At 40.7% G+C, this 18480-nt stretch overlaps 1 protein-coding gene across 3 annotated transcripts in view; it reads left to right on the forward strand.

The window, feature by feature from the left end:
* The window catches only part of ELAVL4 (ELAV like neuron-specific RNA binding protein 4), a 91251-nt gene that overhangs the window by 40080 nt on the left and 32691 nt on the right, over positions 1-18480 (forward strand). For 2 of the 3 annotated variants that reach the window (XM_010834444.1, XM_010834445.1), the window contains exon 1: positions 926-1154. In XM_010834444.1, coding sequence (XP_010832746.1) covers positions 926-1154 — 229 coding nt within the window. Of the gene's footprint in view, positions 1-913; positions 1155-18480 lie in introns of those variants that run through there. The other variant, XM_010834442.1, reaches the window with a different exon arrangement.

Consider the following 18480-nt stretch of genomic DNA (forward strand, 5'->3'; position numbering starts at 1 on the left):
TTAAGCAGGTTTAATTGCTCCTCCATTACATGGCCACTGTCCAATTGCAGCCCTTTGCCTTCTATGTCCTCTGTGGACTATAAGCTCCTTGTGGATAGAGACTGAGGCTTGTCTCTTTATTCCATGCATGCTGCCTCAAACAGTTAACACATTCGTGGAAATATTTCTTTAAGTAACTATTTAAATACATAGAAGTCTTTTTTTGAGTAATGTGTGAAAGGACCATCTGGGGCTGGACTAGACTTGAAGTAGAGACCTAGAGAGAACTTTCCTTCATGTTTTTTTATTTTATTTGAGGTCCAGGAGAAACAATAACAGAGTAGCTGGGGAGAAACGTCATTAGATAACTTTGTAGCTCCCCAGCGTGCTTTTATGAAATCTAAAGTTTGATCATTATTAAGCATCAGTGAAAATCTAAACCCTTCCCATATGAAACAGCCCCACTTAATTTAATGTCATTTTACTTTATGAGATAGTTAATAAACAGGTACTGTATTTGATCTTGTGAGCGTAGCCCTCTATGTTTAGCTTTTTCAGCTTTAATGGAACTATAATTTTAATCATGATTATTACTTTACATTTTAATTATAATTTGGTGTGGCTTAAGTATACATTTCTGAGAGTGATTGTGTAATGAAAACAGGAATTAGCTTTTCATTAACAAAATAATGGGAGAGTTCCCACTGCATTCTAGTCTGTGTTCAAAATCTATGGGCTGGCCTAAAAATAGCAAGGGGAGTTTAACATTTTGGTTAAAAACATGTTTCTAAATTGGCTGTGTTCACAACCTCATCTCTTTTGCTCCATCCTGCTTTATCTTGTTCCCTTTCTTTACAAAAAATAAAATCAAATCTTGAAAGAGACTTTGTGTCTTTGAGATATCAAAAGGCTTAATATTTTTATTTTTATTTAGATAATTAGCACCATGGAGCCTCAGGTGTCAAATGGCCCGACATCCAATACAAGCAATGGACCCTCCAGCAACAATAGAAACTGTCCTTCTCCCATGCAGACAGGGGCAGCCACAGATGACAGCAAAACCAACCTCATAGTCAACTATTTACCCCAGAATATGACCCAGGAGGAATTCAGGAGTCTCTTTGGGAGCATTGGTGAAATAGAATCCTGCAAACTCGTGAGAGACAAAATTACAGGTACGCTCTTCTTCACTATTCTAGGCTTGGGATTCACAGCCACCTTGTTCCATTAGAAATGCAGACTTTGGCAGGAGTGCGTGTGTGTGGTGGTGGCTTTGAGTGTTTGCAGCTTGTGTCCTGCATTCAAGGATAGCATGGTTACAGTCACAAATGCATATGTGTGTGAATACTACATGCAACCGCTTTGCGGACTGGTAGGACCAGGAAGCAGATAAAGATTTTGGAGCTTCCTCAGCTTTGCTTTATGTGAAATAATCCTTTGGTTGTATCCTCTTTTATTCTTAATCAGCCACCCCTACACTCTGTTCTTTAGTTCTCAGTTCTGCCCTCTGCCCCCAACCCCGTACTCGTCTTTGTCTGTTTATCCCTTTCCTCTTAAACGTTTGGTTCGTGTGTGTCCAGTGTTCTTCCATGTGTCCAAGACAGTGTTTTAGAGGCGGCTATTGTCGTCACAACTGCCCATTGTCCCTGGGAATAATAGGCCTTAAGGGGAGCAGATTATTCTGGAATAAATCTACTCTGTCATGGGAGGGAGATGCTACATGAAGGAATTTTATGTTATGTGTTTGTTGTGAAGATACTCTTTGAGCATTCAGAGACTTTTTACTGGAAAGTAAAACAATACCCTACCCTTCAATACTTGAAAGCTTTAGGTTGTGATTTTTTTCTAATTGACAGTCATTCATTGAGGACCTCGCGTCTGCCAGATACTGACGCTATAATCCTTTGGGGCTGGGGCTGGGGGTCGTTTCCCTGTAATCTTTCTGGAAGTGAGAATGTTTTCTTAGAAAAATATTGGACTACATCGTGATGGCAGTGAAGCTGCTATGCTTTGATGCTCCCCTCCTAAAATCATTCACACTCAGCTTTGAGTATTTATCATTTTTGAATGTTGACTTTTATTTCCCTCTCTCTGGACAGTTTAACTGAAGAGCAGCTGGCCTATATAGGAAAAAGGAAACTTTAAAATATTGAAATACGTTATCTTGATTTTTAAATCAGAGAATACAGTGTATTTGTGTGCATGTAGCCATATTCTCCAATTCTTCTGATTCCCTTGTCAATTTGTCCCCTATATATATTATTTTGAAAAATCATAAAACTCAAATAATTGTCAACATATAAAAATCACATAACTCACCAAACTTAATTTCCTCTTCTGTAAAGTTGGAAAATAATACTTATCTTAAAGGATTTTTTGTGAGGACTAAATGGAAGATTGGATATATACTGCCTAGCACAATGCATCTTGCATAGTAGTCTCTCAGTAACGGGGAGGGTATTATTATTATAAGTACAGTTAGTATGTTTCAAGAAGAGTGACTAGAACAGAGAAATTTTATCAAGGTCTCCAAATAGGGCCACGGCTTTGGTGTTCTTATCCCAGAGCCCTGGATCATCCATCCTTTGACAGAACTGCCTATGCTGTCAGAAAGCCAATGTTTAGATTCCTGAATAATCTTTATATAATAGGATGATAATTCAAACCAAATTAAAACCAGTTAACCATATGATTCTTCCTCCTACTCCTGTATGGAAAATGTATTTTTGGTATAGCCTTACCTTCTAAATAGGGACTCTGCCAGCTATCTTAGTGAATATTATTAAGCACCTTTTCAAAAGAGTTCCTTTAGAAGTGTAGTGAGATTTTTCAGAAGTACTGATTCATGGTGTTGTTCTTTGTTTTCTAAAGACACATGTTTAAACAAGCAGATTCCTTTACTGAAAGAATGCTAATTTGGTAGTTCACTGAGTGGATTTGAATAGGAGTGACAGCTTCGAAGACAGCCTTTAATTTGGTATACAAAACCAAAATTGTCAACTTGGGTTTGTTTAGCACCCTCTCCAGCACAAGCAGAGACATACAGTGGCATCTGAGCTTAAAGAAGAAGCTTATGGGTTGAAGGCAGAAATACAATTCAGGCATAAATTTATAATTATGCATTTTTTAATTCAGGGGGAAAAAGAATTTTATTTGCAGAGAACTTATGGGAATGAGGCAGGGAAATATAGAAAGACCAGAGATATTTGCCCTCATTTGGTAGCAGTGTTTAATAAAAGTAGAACTTGTGGCTGTAAAGAGTGCTTATTAAATTCTTCATTTACACTACCTAATTAATTCTAGCATTTTAAATTAACAGTGAAACTGGTCCCTGCTGTACCATTCCATAGATGCAGCATATTTCCTCCATCCACCCGTTGTTCAGGTTTAATTGGCTACGCTAAAAGTCAGAGAAGGAGAGAGAGAGAGAGACTGTGGGGAGGTAGGGACGGAGTGGGGATCTCTCTAATGGAAGACCCTCTGAGGCCTGCATTTGGGGTTAAGTGATAACACAGGCTGGGAGGCTGAGGTTTCACACCTGCCAAGTTAAAAGGCTGCTGGTGGTGGTTCAGAAGTCAGGGTAAATGACATCATAGGTATTTTTGTTGCCCTGATTTTTAACATCCCAGTCCCCCCTTTTCCTCCAACACCTCCTACAGATCTCAATGCATCTCGATCCTGTGAAGTTTACAGGGAGTTCTAAATACCCAGTGGGAGGATTAGGGGGTGGGAAGTGGCAAAAAGATAAGAATTCAAGATTAAGATTTTCCAGCCTAACCACTCCCTAAGAGAATGTAATCGATCTCCTTAGAAAGTTCTGGCTTCTGAAAGTACAGGAGGGTGGGGAGGGAGGGAAGGAAAGAAGGAGGGAAGGAGGGAAACAGAAACTGTTAATGGTGTTGCCAGTAGGCTGGCTTCACTCCTTGCTGTGGGCTGTCAATGAATTCTCCATTTGAATTTGGGCATGGACTTAAGTGTCATGCGGCCAAGAACATACTTGCTATTATTTATCAAGCACTTACTCTAGGCCAGGTACTTACTGGACACTGAACATACCTTATTTTATTGAACATTGAGAACAACCTCCATTTCCTTAGATGAAGACGCAGAAGCTTAGTGAGGTTTAGTAACTTACCGTGGCAGCACGGTTTATTAGCAGGTGATGGAGCTGGGATTCGCTCCCCGTTTCCAAAAGCGTGATCTTACATGGAAGCATGTGACGACGCCCCGGCCTGTGTTACCTGAAGATGCCTGCTAAGCCTCCCCCATAACCCAGTGAAACATCGCATTCCTCTGAGCAGCAGTTGCTCCACTCTGCCAAGTCTACCTAATGCTCCATGGCTTAAAACAAGACCCCTGTGTATAACCAGAGGCAAAGATAACAATATTTATCATCCTCTGGGGATATAACTCAGCCTTCAGTGGAGAGTCAAATTTACTGAAAATGCCAGGTTTAAGATTCCCTTACAGTGGTTTTAGACATCTCTGTTACTTATCTTCTCAGAGATATTAGATTTTCTTTTTTCCAATTGGGAAAGGACACTTATCAGGATAATCTAGGTACCGGGGAGAGAAAATATATGTTGCAAGTTGCTTTTGTGTGCATCTGTGAACACAAGGAGGCTCTGGAAGCTATGTTCTTTATTTTTCTCCATCCACCTGCACCTCTGCTCCTGGAGAGAAAGGAAGATGGCATGTGTCCTGCAAGGATTCGTGCCACCGAGGAACTCAGGCAAAGAACACCAAACCCCTGGTAGAAATTCTGTTATTCCCGTGGACTGTGGATAATTGAATTAAGTTCTTTTTTGTTGTTGTTGCCTTTTTGTTTTTCAGGCTTTGAGATTGCATTTCTGAATCCAGGTTCCTAGATGATTAGTATTTTAGGGGAGGAAACATATGGCTGAACCAGGATAGTTCGGTGGCTCATGGTATATCTTAAAGCCAGCACAGCTGGAATGCTAAATTGCATCTTTATAATTGTCTCTCTTGTTATCACCCCTCTCGAAAAGGAACAGAAAAAGGAGGGAGGAAAGTAACAAAGAAAATTCCCCAGAAATAAATCAGTGTACGATAGCAAGGAGTTTTGATCTGCCTATCTAGACTGATTATTTGCATCATGGTGATAAAAAAAGAGTTATATTTTTACTTGATATCACTCTTCATGTACCCATGCAGTATGGTTTTTAAGAGTAGTTTTCTATCCATTTCAGGCAAATGAGAACTCTGAAGTGGGGTTTTAAGGATGGGGTGGTCCAAAATGAACATTATCCATTATAAAACTGAATATATGGAGTGACCAGTATATGAAATAGACTATATGGACTGTGGGTGGTTGAGGAAAGGTGAAGTCTCCATTAGCTAGAGCTATTGAGGTGGCATTTGAAGAATGGGGTTAGGATTTAGGTAGACAGAAGAAAAGCAAAAGGAATGGAGCAAAAGTTCCCATCTAAGAACAAAAGTCTTTTTTTATTCTTCTGTGCTTTGGACAAAGGAAGTAAAGCTGGGTCATGCCTCTCAGACGCAGTCCTCTCATACTGAAGTGCTGCCAAGTGAAGTTAAGCATATGAAAACATTAAGTCAGGGACTTCCCTCACAGTCCAGTGGTTAAGATTCAGAGCTTCCAATGCAAGGGGTGTCCATTCAATTCCTGGCCAGGAAACTAAGATCCCACATGCTGTGCCCTGGGGCCAAAACAGAGAACATTATGAGTTAGAGTTGCACCTGATGGACAAAGGCAACATTTCCTAAACCCCACCTCTAATCCATCTTTTCATTCTTCCTTTATAATATATGACTTTGGCGTAATTAATATTATCATTTAGTGGAAAGAGCAGAATAAGGCAAAAAAGATGCTTCACTACTGGAGGCATGAGGGTGAATGCTTTGCCACAGCCTTTGTGTGTAGAATCACAGCTCTAATTAAAGGAACCAACTCAGTGTTGATTCAGTGACACTGGGTAACTTCTGTTCTTTCTTAGATTTGTGAAAGTGCTAATAATTCCCTCTCAGGAGGTAGGATTGGACTACAGCAGTGGGTGGTTGGGGGTTAGGGGTTGGGAGGAAGCTGTGTCTGTTAGAGCATCAAGGCCAAGAGGTATTACATAGGATACAGTCTCTTGGGTTCAAGAGGGAGAGGCGAGTGAGGGTTGTGGGTTACCTTATGTTACCTCATATATTTATAAGGAACTGGACTAATAGGGACATTGTGGGAATTTAATTGTTTTGCTTCTAAGATAACATTATTAACAATAAAAAGGCTATAAAAAAAATCCTAAAGTACAAAAATGCTTTGAATTTACTTCTGAAATGTCAGTTCAGCCCTGGGGTAAGTTTATTGATGTAATTTCTGACAGCATCCAGCAAAGACAAATAAAAATAATAGCAGCAGCTTTTGTATGTTTTTGTGTGCTTTCTGTGTATTCTGGATACTATATTACAAGCTTTAAATATAGTCGCTCATTTAAATAGTAAATTGGGACTTCTTGGAGATTCATAATCATAGCCAGTGTTTATTGAGTGCTTACTATGTGCTGATCATTGGGCTGAGATCAATAAATGAAGTTTCATGTAATCCCCAAGACAGTCATTTTACAGTCCAAGAAACTTGAGCTCAGGAGCAGTTGAGTCATTTACCCAAGATGACTTAGCTTCCAAGTATGGGAGCTGGGACTTGAACTCTTGGCTCTCTGACTAATTGTGAGTTGTCCCATTATAGTTTATCTCTGCCAGTTTCCCTAAAAATACTAAACTGACATCTCCCCCTTGCAAACCAACACAATTTATATTACCTAGGGAATGAAAACTTTTAGTACAGGGAAAATATAATTAGAGTTTAAAATCTTTTGTCTCGGAAGATAGCATGATATGCATTAAAAAAAAATACCAGTGACCAGTAAGGTCACTGCTTACCTGAACAGAAAGAATAGACTTCGAGTGGTTCTTATCTTCAAATTCTCTCTTCACAAGATACCCCTCACTGTGTTCTCCTTTTCTTTATCTTCCAAGCACTGTGTTGAAATGGATGCCGCCTTAAGTTTAAGCATACTTAAAACCCAGCCTCAATTATGCAGATCCAAGAAAATCCCAAGATATTGATTAGCTAAATGAACTTTTCTACATGCACATCAGAGGGATATGTGTTAGCAATGGGAAGGGTAGAGGAAATAGTAGCATTTATCAGCATATTTTGCTGCTGATTTTGCAAATGTACTTGATACAGTGCAATGTGCCTCCTGAATTCAGAGGAAAATCAGGCAGATTTGCATCTATTATTTTATTTATCACCTCCCTGCAGTCATTTTATACACATTCCACAAAGAAGAGTAAAAGAAATTTGAGTTGTTGACTTGGGGAGAGGATTGATTATTGTTGGGGGTTGAATGGAAAATTTTTAGTTAAGGAGAAGATTTGACAGACTAATGGGGTTACAAAACAGGAGAATAGGGGTCTGCTTTATTAAGGGGAACTTAAAGAACTCCAAAACGTTAAGTGCAAACCGTGAACCATATAATCATTGTGCCTCTTACACACCCATCAAGGGCAATCAGGAACCTCCCATCCTTTCTAATTAGGACAGGTTGGCAATTGAGTGGAGCTGTGAGGCTTAGAGCTTGTGCAGGTACATTCTGTTTCTTTCAACATATTTTTTTCCCAGGACGGCAATAGGCAGGATTATAGACCAGGTATGGTTTCCTTTTGCCCCCTGGCTATCTTTCCCTTCATCTTCCCTTCCAAATCAGATGGTTCTGTCCTGCTTCTGAACTCAGATAACCGTAGGAAAATATTCTCACATCCCAAGAGAGGTGTCTCAAGGGATTTTTACCTGGGATGTGAATCAGGACTGAGTATTTTAAGGATTTTCTATTTCTGTACTTTAACTGGCTCTTTGGTTCCTAAGACCAATTCCCTGTTCACTCAGCCACCCCTCCTCCCCCCAACACACACACACACACACACTCTCTCTCTCTCTCTCTCTCTCTCTCTCTCCTTCTCTTCCCCCCTTCTCTATAGAATGACCTGGTTGATTGAGACTAGGAACTAAGTAGGAAGGTAATGTCTAACTGAAATTTCCATACATTATCTAAAAATGTAATTCATCAGCTTCAGGGTAGGAGGAAAGTGCTTTCTGAAATGTGTTAATGGGAAAATCATTTTTTCTTGTCTTCTGTGAGCTGTGATAGTGGTGATTTTTTTCATTCTCCCCCACCCCACCCCGTACTGCTCTTAACTGATGAACTTTGTTACCTTTTATTCCTTGTCAGAACTGAAGATCTTTAAGTTGCCTTTTTGTTTTTCCTACAGTCCCAAAATTGAGCTTTGATGGGAGAAGATATTTCTAGTTTGGAGAAAAGATAAAATTCAGATGGAGACCATATAGTTGTATAAGGCTTTTACATTTGTGAAAGATTTTCAATCAGCCAACTTTATTTATTTAGTGTCTGCTCCCTCAGACCAAATAAATGTTATATCTTTTCCTTCTATTCTCTTAAATTCTGTATCAGAGTCTGTGAGGAAGCTAAAGAGAATAAGACGTAGTTTGTGCCCGCATGTTGCTGCTAGCACGGCCAATGAGTAGAGGAAGTCAGGACAAATTACAGGGCCCTACAGCAGTCTGCAGGTCTGGGAGTGGCTGGGAGCCCATGTGACGCATAAAGGTGGGGCCACATTTGCTGTTTTCTGTGCGTTGGCGGCAGGGGAGTGGGGGGCGGGGCGGTGCAGGAGGGGCCTAGTGGTTGGGCGGGGGATGTTTGTTTTGTTTTTCACCAAAGCCCAAACTTGCTTTTCCTGACCCTTGCTGTTAATTTCACTGGAAAGAGAGCACAAAAGGATTCATAACAGAACAATGAAGTTGGCGGTTTGATGAGGTACCTACTGTGTGTCAGGCCTTCCCGGGTGGCGCTAGATCCCCTCAAGGAGCGCATGGCAACCCACTCCAGTATTCTTGCCTAGAGAATCCCATGAACACAGGAGCCTGGAAGGTTACGGTCCGTGCTTAGTCGCTCAGTCGTGTCTGATTCTTTGAGACCCCATGGGCTGTAGCCCACCAGGCTCCTCTGTCCATGGAGATGCTCCAGGCAAGAAAACTGGAGTGGGTTGCCATGCCCTTCTCCAGGGTATTTTCCTGACCCAGGCATCGAACCCAGGTCTCGCACATTGCAGGCAGATTCTTTACCATCTGAGCCACCAGGGTAGCCCATGAATACAGGGAGTAGGTAGCCTATCGCTTCTCCAGGTATCTTCCTGACCCAGGAACTGAACCAGGGTCTCCTGCATTGCAGGCGGATTCTTTATCAGCTGAGCTACCAGGAAAGCCCTAGGGTCGCAAAGAGTCGGACACAACTGAAGTGACTTAGCACACATGCACACAGTACTGTGTGTCAGCAACGGTCAGACACATCATGTATGTTATCTCATTGAAGCTTTGTACCAGTTATGCATGGTCCATGGTATTATCTCCATTTTACAGATCAGAAAGCCAAGGATAAGAATCAGTTAGTTGCACAGCACTGTTTACAATAGCCAGGACATGGAAGCAACCTAGATGTCCATCAGCAGACGAATGGATAAGAAAGCTGTGGTACATATACACAATAGAGTATTACTCAGTCATTAAAAAGAATACATTTGAATCAGTTCTAATGAGGTGGATGAAACTGGAGCATATTATACAGAGTGAAGTAAGCCAGAAAGAAGAACATCAATACAGTATTCAGTTCATACTAATGCATATATATGGAATTTAGAAAGATAGTAATGATAACCCTATATGCGAGACAACAAGAGAGACACAGGTGTATAGAACAGTCTTTTGGATTCTGTGGGAGAAGGCAAGGGTGGGATGATTTGAGAGAATGGCATTGAAACATGTATATTATCATATGTGAAATGGATCGCCAGTCCAGGTTTGATGCATGACACAGGGTGCTCAGGGCTGGTGCACTGAGATGACCCAGAGGGATGCGATGGGGAGGGAGGTGGGAGGGGGGTTCAGGATGGGGAACACATGTACACCCATGGTGGATTCATGTCAATGTATGGCAAAAGCACTACAATATTGTAAAGTAATTAGCCTCCAATTAAAATGAATAAATTTATTTTAAAAAAAAAAGAATCAGCTGGAGAATACAAAGCCTATGGTATTTCTGTTACCTTACTACTCTGCCGTTGCTGAATGAAAATGAATAAAACATCAGCTATGGGTGTTCAGAGGAGAAAAAGATCACCGTGGGCTGGGGTTCTCAGAGCAAGTGTCAAATAGGAGTGAGCCTTGAACTTGGTAGAGAGTAGATTATCCGAGATGAGTAGACACAGAGAAAACAGCTGAGCCAAGCTTCAGAGACATCGTCAAGGGATAGTGAATAAAACAGGCAGAACTACTCCTTGGGGTAAAGTTAGGACTCACTTTGTGTTGATGAAATAAGGTCAGAGTGGTTAAGTAATTTATCTAAGGTCACAGCTAATAAGTTGTGAAACTGAGATTTGAACCCAAGTCTGTCAGACTCCAAAGTCTGTGTTCTTCTACTTTGCCAATAAATAACCTGACCTAACACAGGAGGTAGACAACTTGGCAGACTTCTCATGGTGATTTGGGAATTACTGTTTTTCTCACTGAGGTCAGAGTCATGTTCTCTAGTGAGTCTCTTTCCAAAAACTTCAGTTTCGCACTGATTTATAAGTTTGGTTTTCTGCTTGGCCCTTGTTTTGTTGTTGGATGTCTAGTGAGACAGGGCCCAATCTACACTGAGTGGAATACAGCTAATTAGGGTAATTACTCTAACTCCTATGGCCGCCTCTCTTCACAAACATCTTAAATCAGATTAAATAATTTTATTGGTAGTATGACCGTGAAAGGTATACTTAATAACCCCCGATATTTGCCTTTCATGTTTATTTGCAAAGGTTTTTATACTCAGTACCTCTTCTGACCCTATTAAAGTACCCAATATCGGCAATGTCTATACTTACTTTACAGATAAGACCAGTGCACCCCAAAGAAGAAACTCTTGACTTCTTATTTTCCTTTCTTCCTCTTTTTTCCTTTCTTTGCTTGTTTCCTGTCCTACCTCCTCTTTCTGCCTTATTTATTTATATGCCATTTGATCCAAAAAGAATTTGAATTGACTTATGAGATAGAAAAGAGCTAAAATTTAAATAGCCATAGATTTAAAAAAAAAACAAGGTAGAAGGGAAATAGTAGAATGGTAAAAGGAGACCAGAGAGAAAGTTCATAAATTAATTGTGGCTAAATGACTCATCTCAGAAGTAACAGACCACCTCCCCAAAACCACCTAGTCTGAGTTTTCTTTACATCAAGGAAACGTGGATGATGACAACCTTGATCCCATTCTCAAGTGGTAACCAGGTTCCCAGCCCTGCTCCCTTCCCACCACACTCACTAGAGCCTCTGATCATGAAGACTGTTGCCAATTATCCTATAGGTTGGGGTATGAAGCCTGAAATCACATACATAGAGTTTTCTTTTTTTCAAATTAAATCCATGTTGGATTGATAGACTTGTTTTTTATGGCTGGGGCAGGCAGCCAACAGAAAAGCTGCCTGAGTGGAATCCCTGTTTTCATTAATAAAAGGTATAGACAGTTGAAGCAGGCTTCCTTGCCTGCTGCCCTGAACTGAGATGCAGGTGGCTTCTGAGTCTCCACAGTCACTCTGTCCCCTTTACATCCCAGGGTTGGGCATGCAGAAACATCAGACCTCTGCGCCCATCTCCCTGGTGAGGGTTCCTACACTGAGTTCTGGCAAGTTCCCCATCATCCAGGACCCTGAGCTGGTTAATAAACAGGAGAAACAAATGTCAGCCTCTCTTCCAGGTACTGACCCTGGAAGCTGCAATAGTCCTCAGCTGCCTTTTCTCTCCCCAGTGGCCCTCACCTGTCAGCGGAGCCTTCCCAGTGAGACAGACCACCCTTTAACTACAAAAGAAATGAGCACTACCCAAGAGCTCTACAGTCCCCAACACACACACACACACACACACACACACACTCACATACTTTCTGGTCAAACACCAGATGCCAGAAAAAAGAAAACCAGATGCAATGCATTGGACTAACCAAAGGTGGGACAGGTGTCAAACTCCTGTACCACAACCCCCCTCCCCACACACACACACTTAGTAGAAGTGGGCATGCCCTTGCATAGGTCTGTATTCACCTAGACCTCCATTCTCAGTGTACAATATAAAGATAAATCTTTACCTTCTTTGAACGGTACTTGTGAGTTCAAACCAAATGCCACATGAAGACACTTGTAAACTAAAGCAATAAATGGGACGGGCCCCTTCTATCTCATAACTCCTTCCTGCTTCTCTCCAAGGGTTCTACCAACTGGGCCAGCAGATGGATAAAGGGAGAGGAGTGGAGAGGAGTGTAAAAGTGGATTTCTGTTCTGGTGTAGTCCTCAGCATGTTATTCCAAGGAGCAAGTACGACGCAGGGTGTGAGAAGGCCAAAGAATGGAACGGGAACTTAGATTTATTAAGTACTGCTAGACGCCAGCCCCTCTGTTATCTCATTTAATCCTGGTCTTGCCCGCAAGAGGTAATGGTGGCCCTGTTTTTCAGATGAGAAAACTGAGGCTCAGAAAGTTTAAAATGACTGACCTGAAGTCACACACTTGGCAGGCGACCAAGCTGTGTACCTGTGTCTGTCTGACTACATGCTGCGGCCAGTTGGGTCAGGAGACCTTCACAGAGAGGGTTCCTTGTATTCTGCTGTTTCATCCTGAGTCGTGAACGTGGCTGTGTAGGATGATCCTGGTAAGCCTCAGAGATAACTACAGTAATAATGCACAGCAGTTTTAGTGGCTCTGGAAGATTATAAATGAAAGCCTTTAGTTCAGTATTGGAAAATGTCAGGACGGTTTCTGAGAATTATTTAAAAATCATACCAGCTTTTATGAGTGGCAGCATGAGGAACTGGAAAGAGTCACCAGGTTCTTATTCTAGCTCTAGCTCTGGGCCATTCAGTACCTCAATGCCTCATTTTATGCTGGGCATAAAATGGCAATGACACTGGCTCTTTCCACCTTGCCATCTGTTGTGACATCAGATGAGCTAATGTGTCCATAAGTAGTTAAAGAGCTACACCAATTCAGGACATTACTGTGGTCACCCAGAAGGTAGGCTACTGTAAGCAGGGGATCTGAGGGTAAAATAAATACTAAAACCCCTATGATAAGCTAGCTTTGCTTTCTAGTCCAGATGTTTTGTTCAGTTATCTACGTACATCTCAACAAAAGCTGATTACCTCTTTCAGACATCAGCGTGTAACTGTTATTAATGCTCAAGCTGATCAAATTACAATGCCACAGATCCTACTTGTGCTTTAATATTAGATTTTGGATTCCGGTCTATAATGAATGATTTTTCTCCATGCATTGGAAAAATTGGTTAGCAGAGTTCATAAGAAAGTTTAATTAGCAGGCTGTTTGTGAAAATAGCGGCTGTGAGTCATCATTCAGAATGAACTAACATTTCTTAGGGTTGGATTTGTTCTTCTGTTCCTTGAGCAGCCACACAGGATCTTTGTGTTTGGGAAGCTGATGTCTGCACGCTGCCCACTTGAACTGCATCGTGTAATAAATTAATGACAAAAACAGCAAATCTGAAAAGCTAGAGAGGAAGAGGAGGTGTAAGGTGTTTATATATTTGAGTATGTGTGTCTCTGTCTTCCAGGGAAATATCATGGACCTACTATAATCCAGGATTGTATGAGGCAGGAGAGCCTAGTGATTAAGAGCTAGCTGCCTATGCTTGTATCCCGGCCTCACAACCTGAAAAGTGTTAGTCTCACAGTCATGTCCGACTCTTTGCAACCCCATGAACTGGACTGCCAGGCTTCTCTGTCCATGGAATTCTCCAGGCAAGAATACTAGAGTGGGCAGCCATTCCCTTCTTCAGGGTATCTTCTTGATCCAAGGATTAAACCCAGGTCTTCTGCATTGCAGATGGATTCTTTACCGTCTAAGCCACCAGGGAAGCCCTTACTAGCTGTATAACAGGCAAATTTTCATTCTTTCTGTGCCTCAGTTTTCTCATTTGTAAAATAGGGATAGTGATAGGATTGTTGTGAGCATCAGTATATGTAAAACACCCAGAACAACACCTGACATATAGTATATAATTCTCACAGCAGTTCTGTGAGATGTATGTATTATTTGTCCTATTAAACGGGTGAGGAAACAGACTCAGAAAGGTTAAGTAACTTGTCCTAGGTCACACAGCTTCTAAGAGGCAGAGAAAAGTTGAATCCATGTTTATTTGACTCCAAAGCCTCTATTTTTATGTACAATACTAAACTTCTCTAAATGTGCCTGGTTAGTAAGGTATACATAGTGTTCACATGTGTGCCTGTGTGTATATATACCTATAAGTGTGTATTCCTGCTTGGGGGCCCATGTAGTCACACACAATTATGTTTTGTTTTTCTCCTGGATCTTTGGTTCTCCTAGTGAAACTCCTTGAACTCGTTGCTATTGATATGTAGCAAGCTAGAACCAGACTTGTACAGTGTATGCTCAGTCTCTCAGTCGTGTCCGACTCTTTGCAACCCTATGGACTGTAGCCCGCCAGGTTCCTCTGTCCCTGGGATTTCCCAGGCAAGAATACTGGAATGGGTTGCCATTTCCTTCTCCAGGATGTACAGTGTGTACTGACATGAATATCTATACACAGATGTCTGATCTCCCCACTGTGCATTTCTGTCCTGTCTAGATTATCCCAGAAGCAAGTCTGTGTGATGTCTTCTGAGAAATAGAATCATGGACTATCACAGTGAAAAGAGACCTTAGACGTAATCTCTGGCTTGGTCTCCATGTTTTCTGCTAGCCCTTCTGGTATCTCGGGAATTGTCAATGTCCACACCCCCAACTTTAGGTTAATTATATCTTGAATTCAGTTCTGTTTCAAAGAGTAATGTTCATTTGGGAATTCTGTCTAAACTTCTTTCCCAAAGATATTTAATAGGTAATTTATGTTTAAAAAATAGTTTATGTGATTGCATGAGTTTTGGGAACTGAAGTAAATCAAGTTAGGAAGGGGTTTCTTTTTATCACTACTTCTCTAAGTCTGTGCTCATGTGTACTATAAATCTTAAAAAGAATGGTATATAATATGTAGCATTACCCAAAAAAGCTTTTCTTCTCCAACATTTTGTGGAATGTACACTCTAAACCAAGAGGAAGAAATGGAGCTCCTTAAGGTAGAAGGGAAGAAGACAATTTGGGCCAGTTACTACCTGATGACCTCATTTCTTTTGTTAAGAAAGAGGTGGGGTCATCTACTGCATGGGGATGGGCAAGTGGAGGCCTCGGTGACCCAGGAAAGTCTTTCCAACACCCAGGAGGAACAGAAAATGATGTCACATGGGTTCATCTCTCAAGCACCGGCAAAGTCCCATCATATACTCGGCATTTTAGCTGAAAATTATTGAGTACTAGATATGTTCTGGAAATTATTTACATTATGGATTCTTTTGGTCTCCTGATTGTCAGGGTGACATTTCATTTTCCATTGCTCAAAAAATCTGAGTTATTAGAAAATGTTTACATCTGGTGATTCTTACACACATCCCAGATACGCCTTCATTTTCACCTCTCCCAGGCATCTAGCTCAATGTAATAAGGTTGGTCACACGTGCTTGGTGTCCATTCCCCATGAAGCCCTTGGCTTAAAAAAAATAATAACATAAGTTGACTTTCCTCCTCAATTCTTGCTCTACAGACTCCTTTCTGTGTGAGTTGTTTTGTTCCTAGGTTTTTCTTTCTTTCACTTCAGTTCAGTTGCTCAGTCATGTCCGACTCTGCAACCCCATGGACTGTAGCACACCAGGCTTCCCTGTGCATCACCAACTCCTGGAACTTGCTCAAATTCATGTCCATCGAGTCGGTGATTCCATCCAATCATCTCATCCTCTGTCCCTCCTCCCGTCAACCTTTTCCAGCATCAGGGTCTTTTCCAAGGAGCCAGTTCTTCACATCAAGTGGCCAAAGGATTGGAGCTTCAGCTTCAGCATCAGTCCTTCCAATGAATATCAGGACTGATTTCCTTTAGGATTGACTGGTTTGAACTCTTTGCTGTCCAAGGAACTCTGAAGAGTCTTCTCCAATGCCATAGTTCAAAAGCATCATCAGTTTTTGAACCACAGTTCAAAAGCATCAGGGCATTTATTTCTTTATTTTGTCTTACTTCTTACCTGTAAGCTGAATGGTGAAGAAAAGGAAATATAGACTTTTACTTCTTATATCTCTTCTTTTTCATGCATCTGGGGACTTTCTTTCATTTCTAACATTTGTTGGAACCAAACTGAGCTTTCAGACCATGGTCATGAGCTTCCTGATGGCACTTTGCTATCAGTGAAGTCTTTGATGGTAGGGATAGGGAGTTCCCCACAGCTATTAGTAGTAAGTCCAAGGCCAGAGAACCCCAGGTGCTTAGTTCAGAAAAGACACACTGACCAAGATTTTCCCATAAAGTTCTTCTCCAAGTCATATTTGACATGTTGACTTATCTCTGCACAGACAATTATGTATCTCACCTCCTTTGTTGGGAGCTATGAATTTTCCTTTACTTCGAATAAAGGAAATTTTAATAGGTTTATATTCAGTTAATATTTATGAAGCATCTCCCTTTTACCAAGCCTCTCACATACCTTATCTCGATTAATTTAAATCCCAACATGATATCAGAAACCTCCACCTGCTCTTTATAAGAACAGTGTCTGATGGGAGTTTCGAAAGCCATTGTCTTAGTGCCTAAATACAGCAATTCCTTTCTTCCACAGGCATTTCACCCAAAGACAATCTCATTTTGCCCAAAGGCTGATTACAGTGTATATAATTAGTATTAACCTGATAACTTTTTCTACCTCTTCCTTTGTCGCTAAACTCTCCGCTGATATTAGCTGCATTTCTGAAATCACCAGTTGGTTCACATTCATTCTAGGGGGAAAGTCTTGTCTGTCTGACCTCTGTGTCATGTGAGAGTAAGCCAACCAAGAATGAAGAATTCTAGTTCGTCTCTCTGGCTTGCTGGGAGTTTGCCAAATTCTCCCTCTTTTTTTTTTTTTTTTCTAGTTAAAAATATTTAAAGATGTGACTATTCTTTCATGTCTGTAAGAATATTCTGAACATAAATTAATTTAATGTTGCTTCTATTAAGAATATTTTATTGCACCAGGGTCATCAGTCTGAACACTTCTTTCTGTGTGATAAATGCTGAAAGTAAGATAGTTGTCATTGAGGCTTCTATTTTCTCCCATACATTACCTAGAATATTTTTTCCTTTTTTTTAAGTCTAAATTCTTGATACTGGCTTTTTATCCTATGAATTGCCTTTCTTTCCTGAACAGACAGAAGAAAAATGAGGTTCAGATTAGTTCTTAAATTCTACCTGATGAATTTATTGAGGCTTATTATTGAAAAGTATGTTTGAAGATCTGTTTGGAACAACTAATTTTATAGGATGGGCTTCCCTGGTGGCTCAGACAGTAAAGAATCTGCCCGCAGTGCAGGAGACCTGAGTTCAATCCCTGGGTCAAGAATATCCCGTGGAGAAGAAAATGGCAACCCACTCCAGTATTCTTGCTTGGAGAATTCCATGGACAGAGGAACCTGGCAGGCTACAGTCCACGGGGTCACAAAGAGTCGGACATGACTGAGCGACTAAACAACAACAATTTTATAGGATAAACCAAAAGGGTAAACTAACCAAAAAAAAAAAAAAAAAAAAAAACCTCCTTTGAGAATTGGTTGATTGTCTTTCTTTATGAAACAGTGTACTTTGTAGCTGGTCCTTCTTGCTTTGGGGACTCCGGGAAATCATCATATATATACTCGGAATTTCCATGTACCTTACCCCAGTAGCAGAGGTAGTACTTTACATCTACTTGAACAGGTTGGTTGATATTGTCTCTGAAGTCAGGAAACTCTGTTAAAAGCCTGTGTGAGTCCACACAGATGAACTTGTGTCTTGGGATCTGAGGCCTCTGAATATCAGTTTTCTCAATGGTAAATGGCAGTGATCATGCCTACCTTGTAGGATTGTTTTAGGAAGCAGAAGAGATGATATAAATAAAGCCGTCAGGTAGAATTTGAACATTCTCACCACAGAAAAAGATAAATATGTGTTGATAAACTAGATGGGAGGAATCCTTTCACAATGTATACACATATCAAATCATCATGATGTACACTTTATCTTACAAGCTTATTTGTCAAATTATACCTCCATAAAGCTTGGAAAAAAAAATAATAAAGCACTCAGTACAGTGACTAACACATAGTAAGCCCTCAAAAAAAAATGATATCTATTTTGTTACTATTTATTTGCTTATTGAATTCATGCATTCATTTAGTCATTCAACACAGATTTATTGAAAGCCTACAATGTGCCAGACATGGGTTATGCCAAGATTAATAAGACCTGTATCCCTGTCCTAAGGAGTTTAGGGTCCTTTGAGAGACACAGTTGGTTCGACAAGTTTAT

This window comes from Bison bison, unplaced genomic scaffold (genome assembly GCF_000754665.1).
Source record: "Bison bison bison isolate TAMUID 2011002044 unplaced genomic scaffold, Bison_UMD1.0 scf7180017864033, whole genome shotgun sequence".
Lineage (NCBI taxonomy): Eukaryota > Metazoa > Chordata > Mammalia > Artiodactyla > Bovidae > Bison > Bison bison.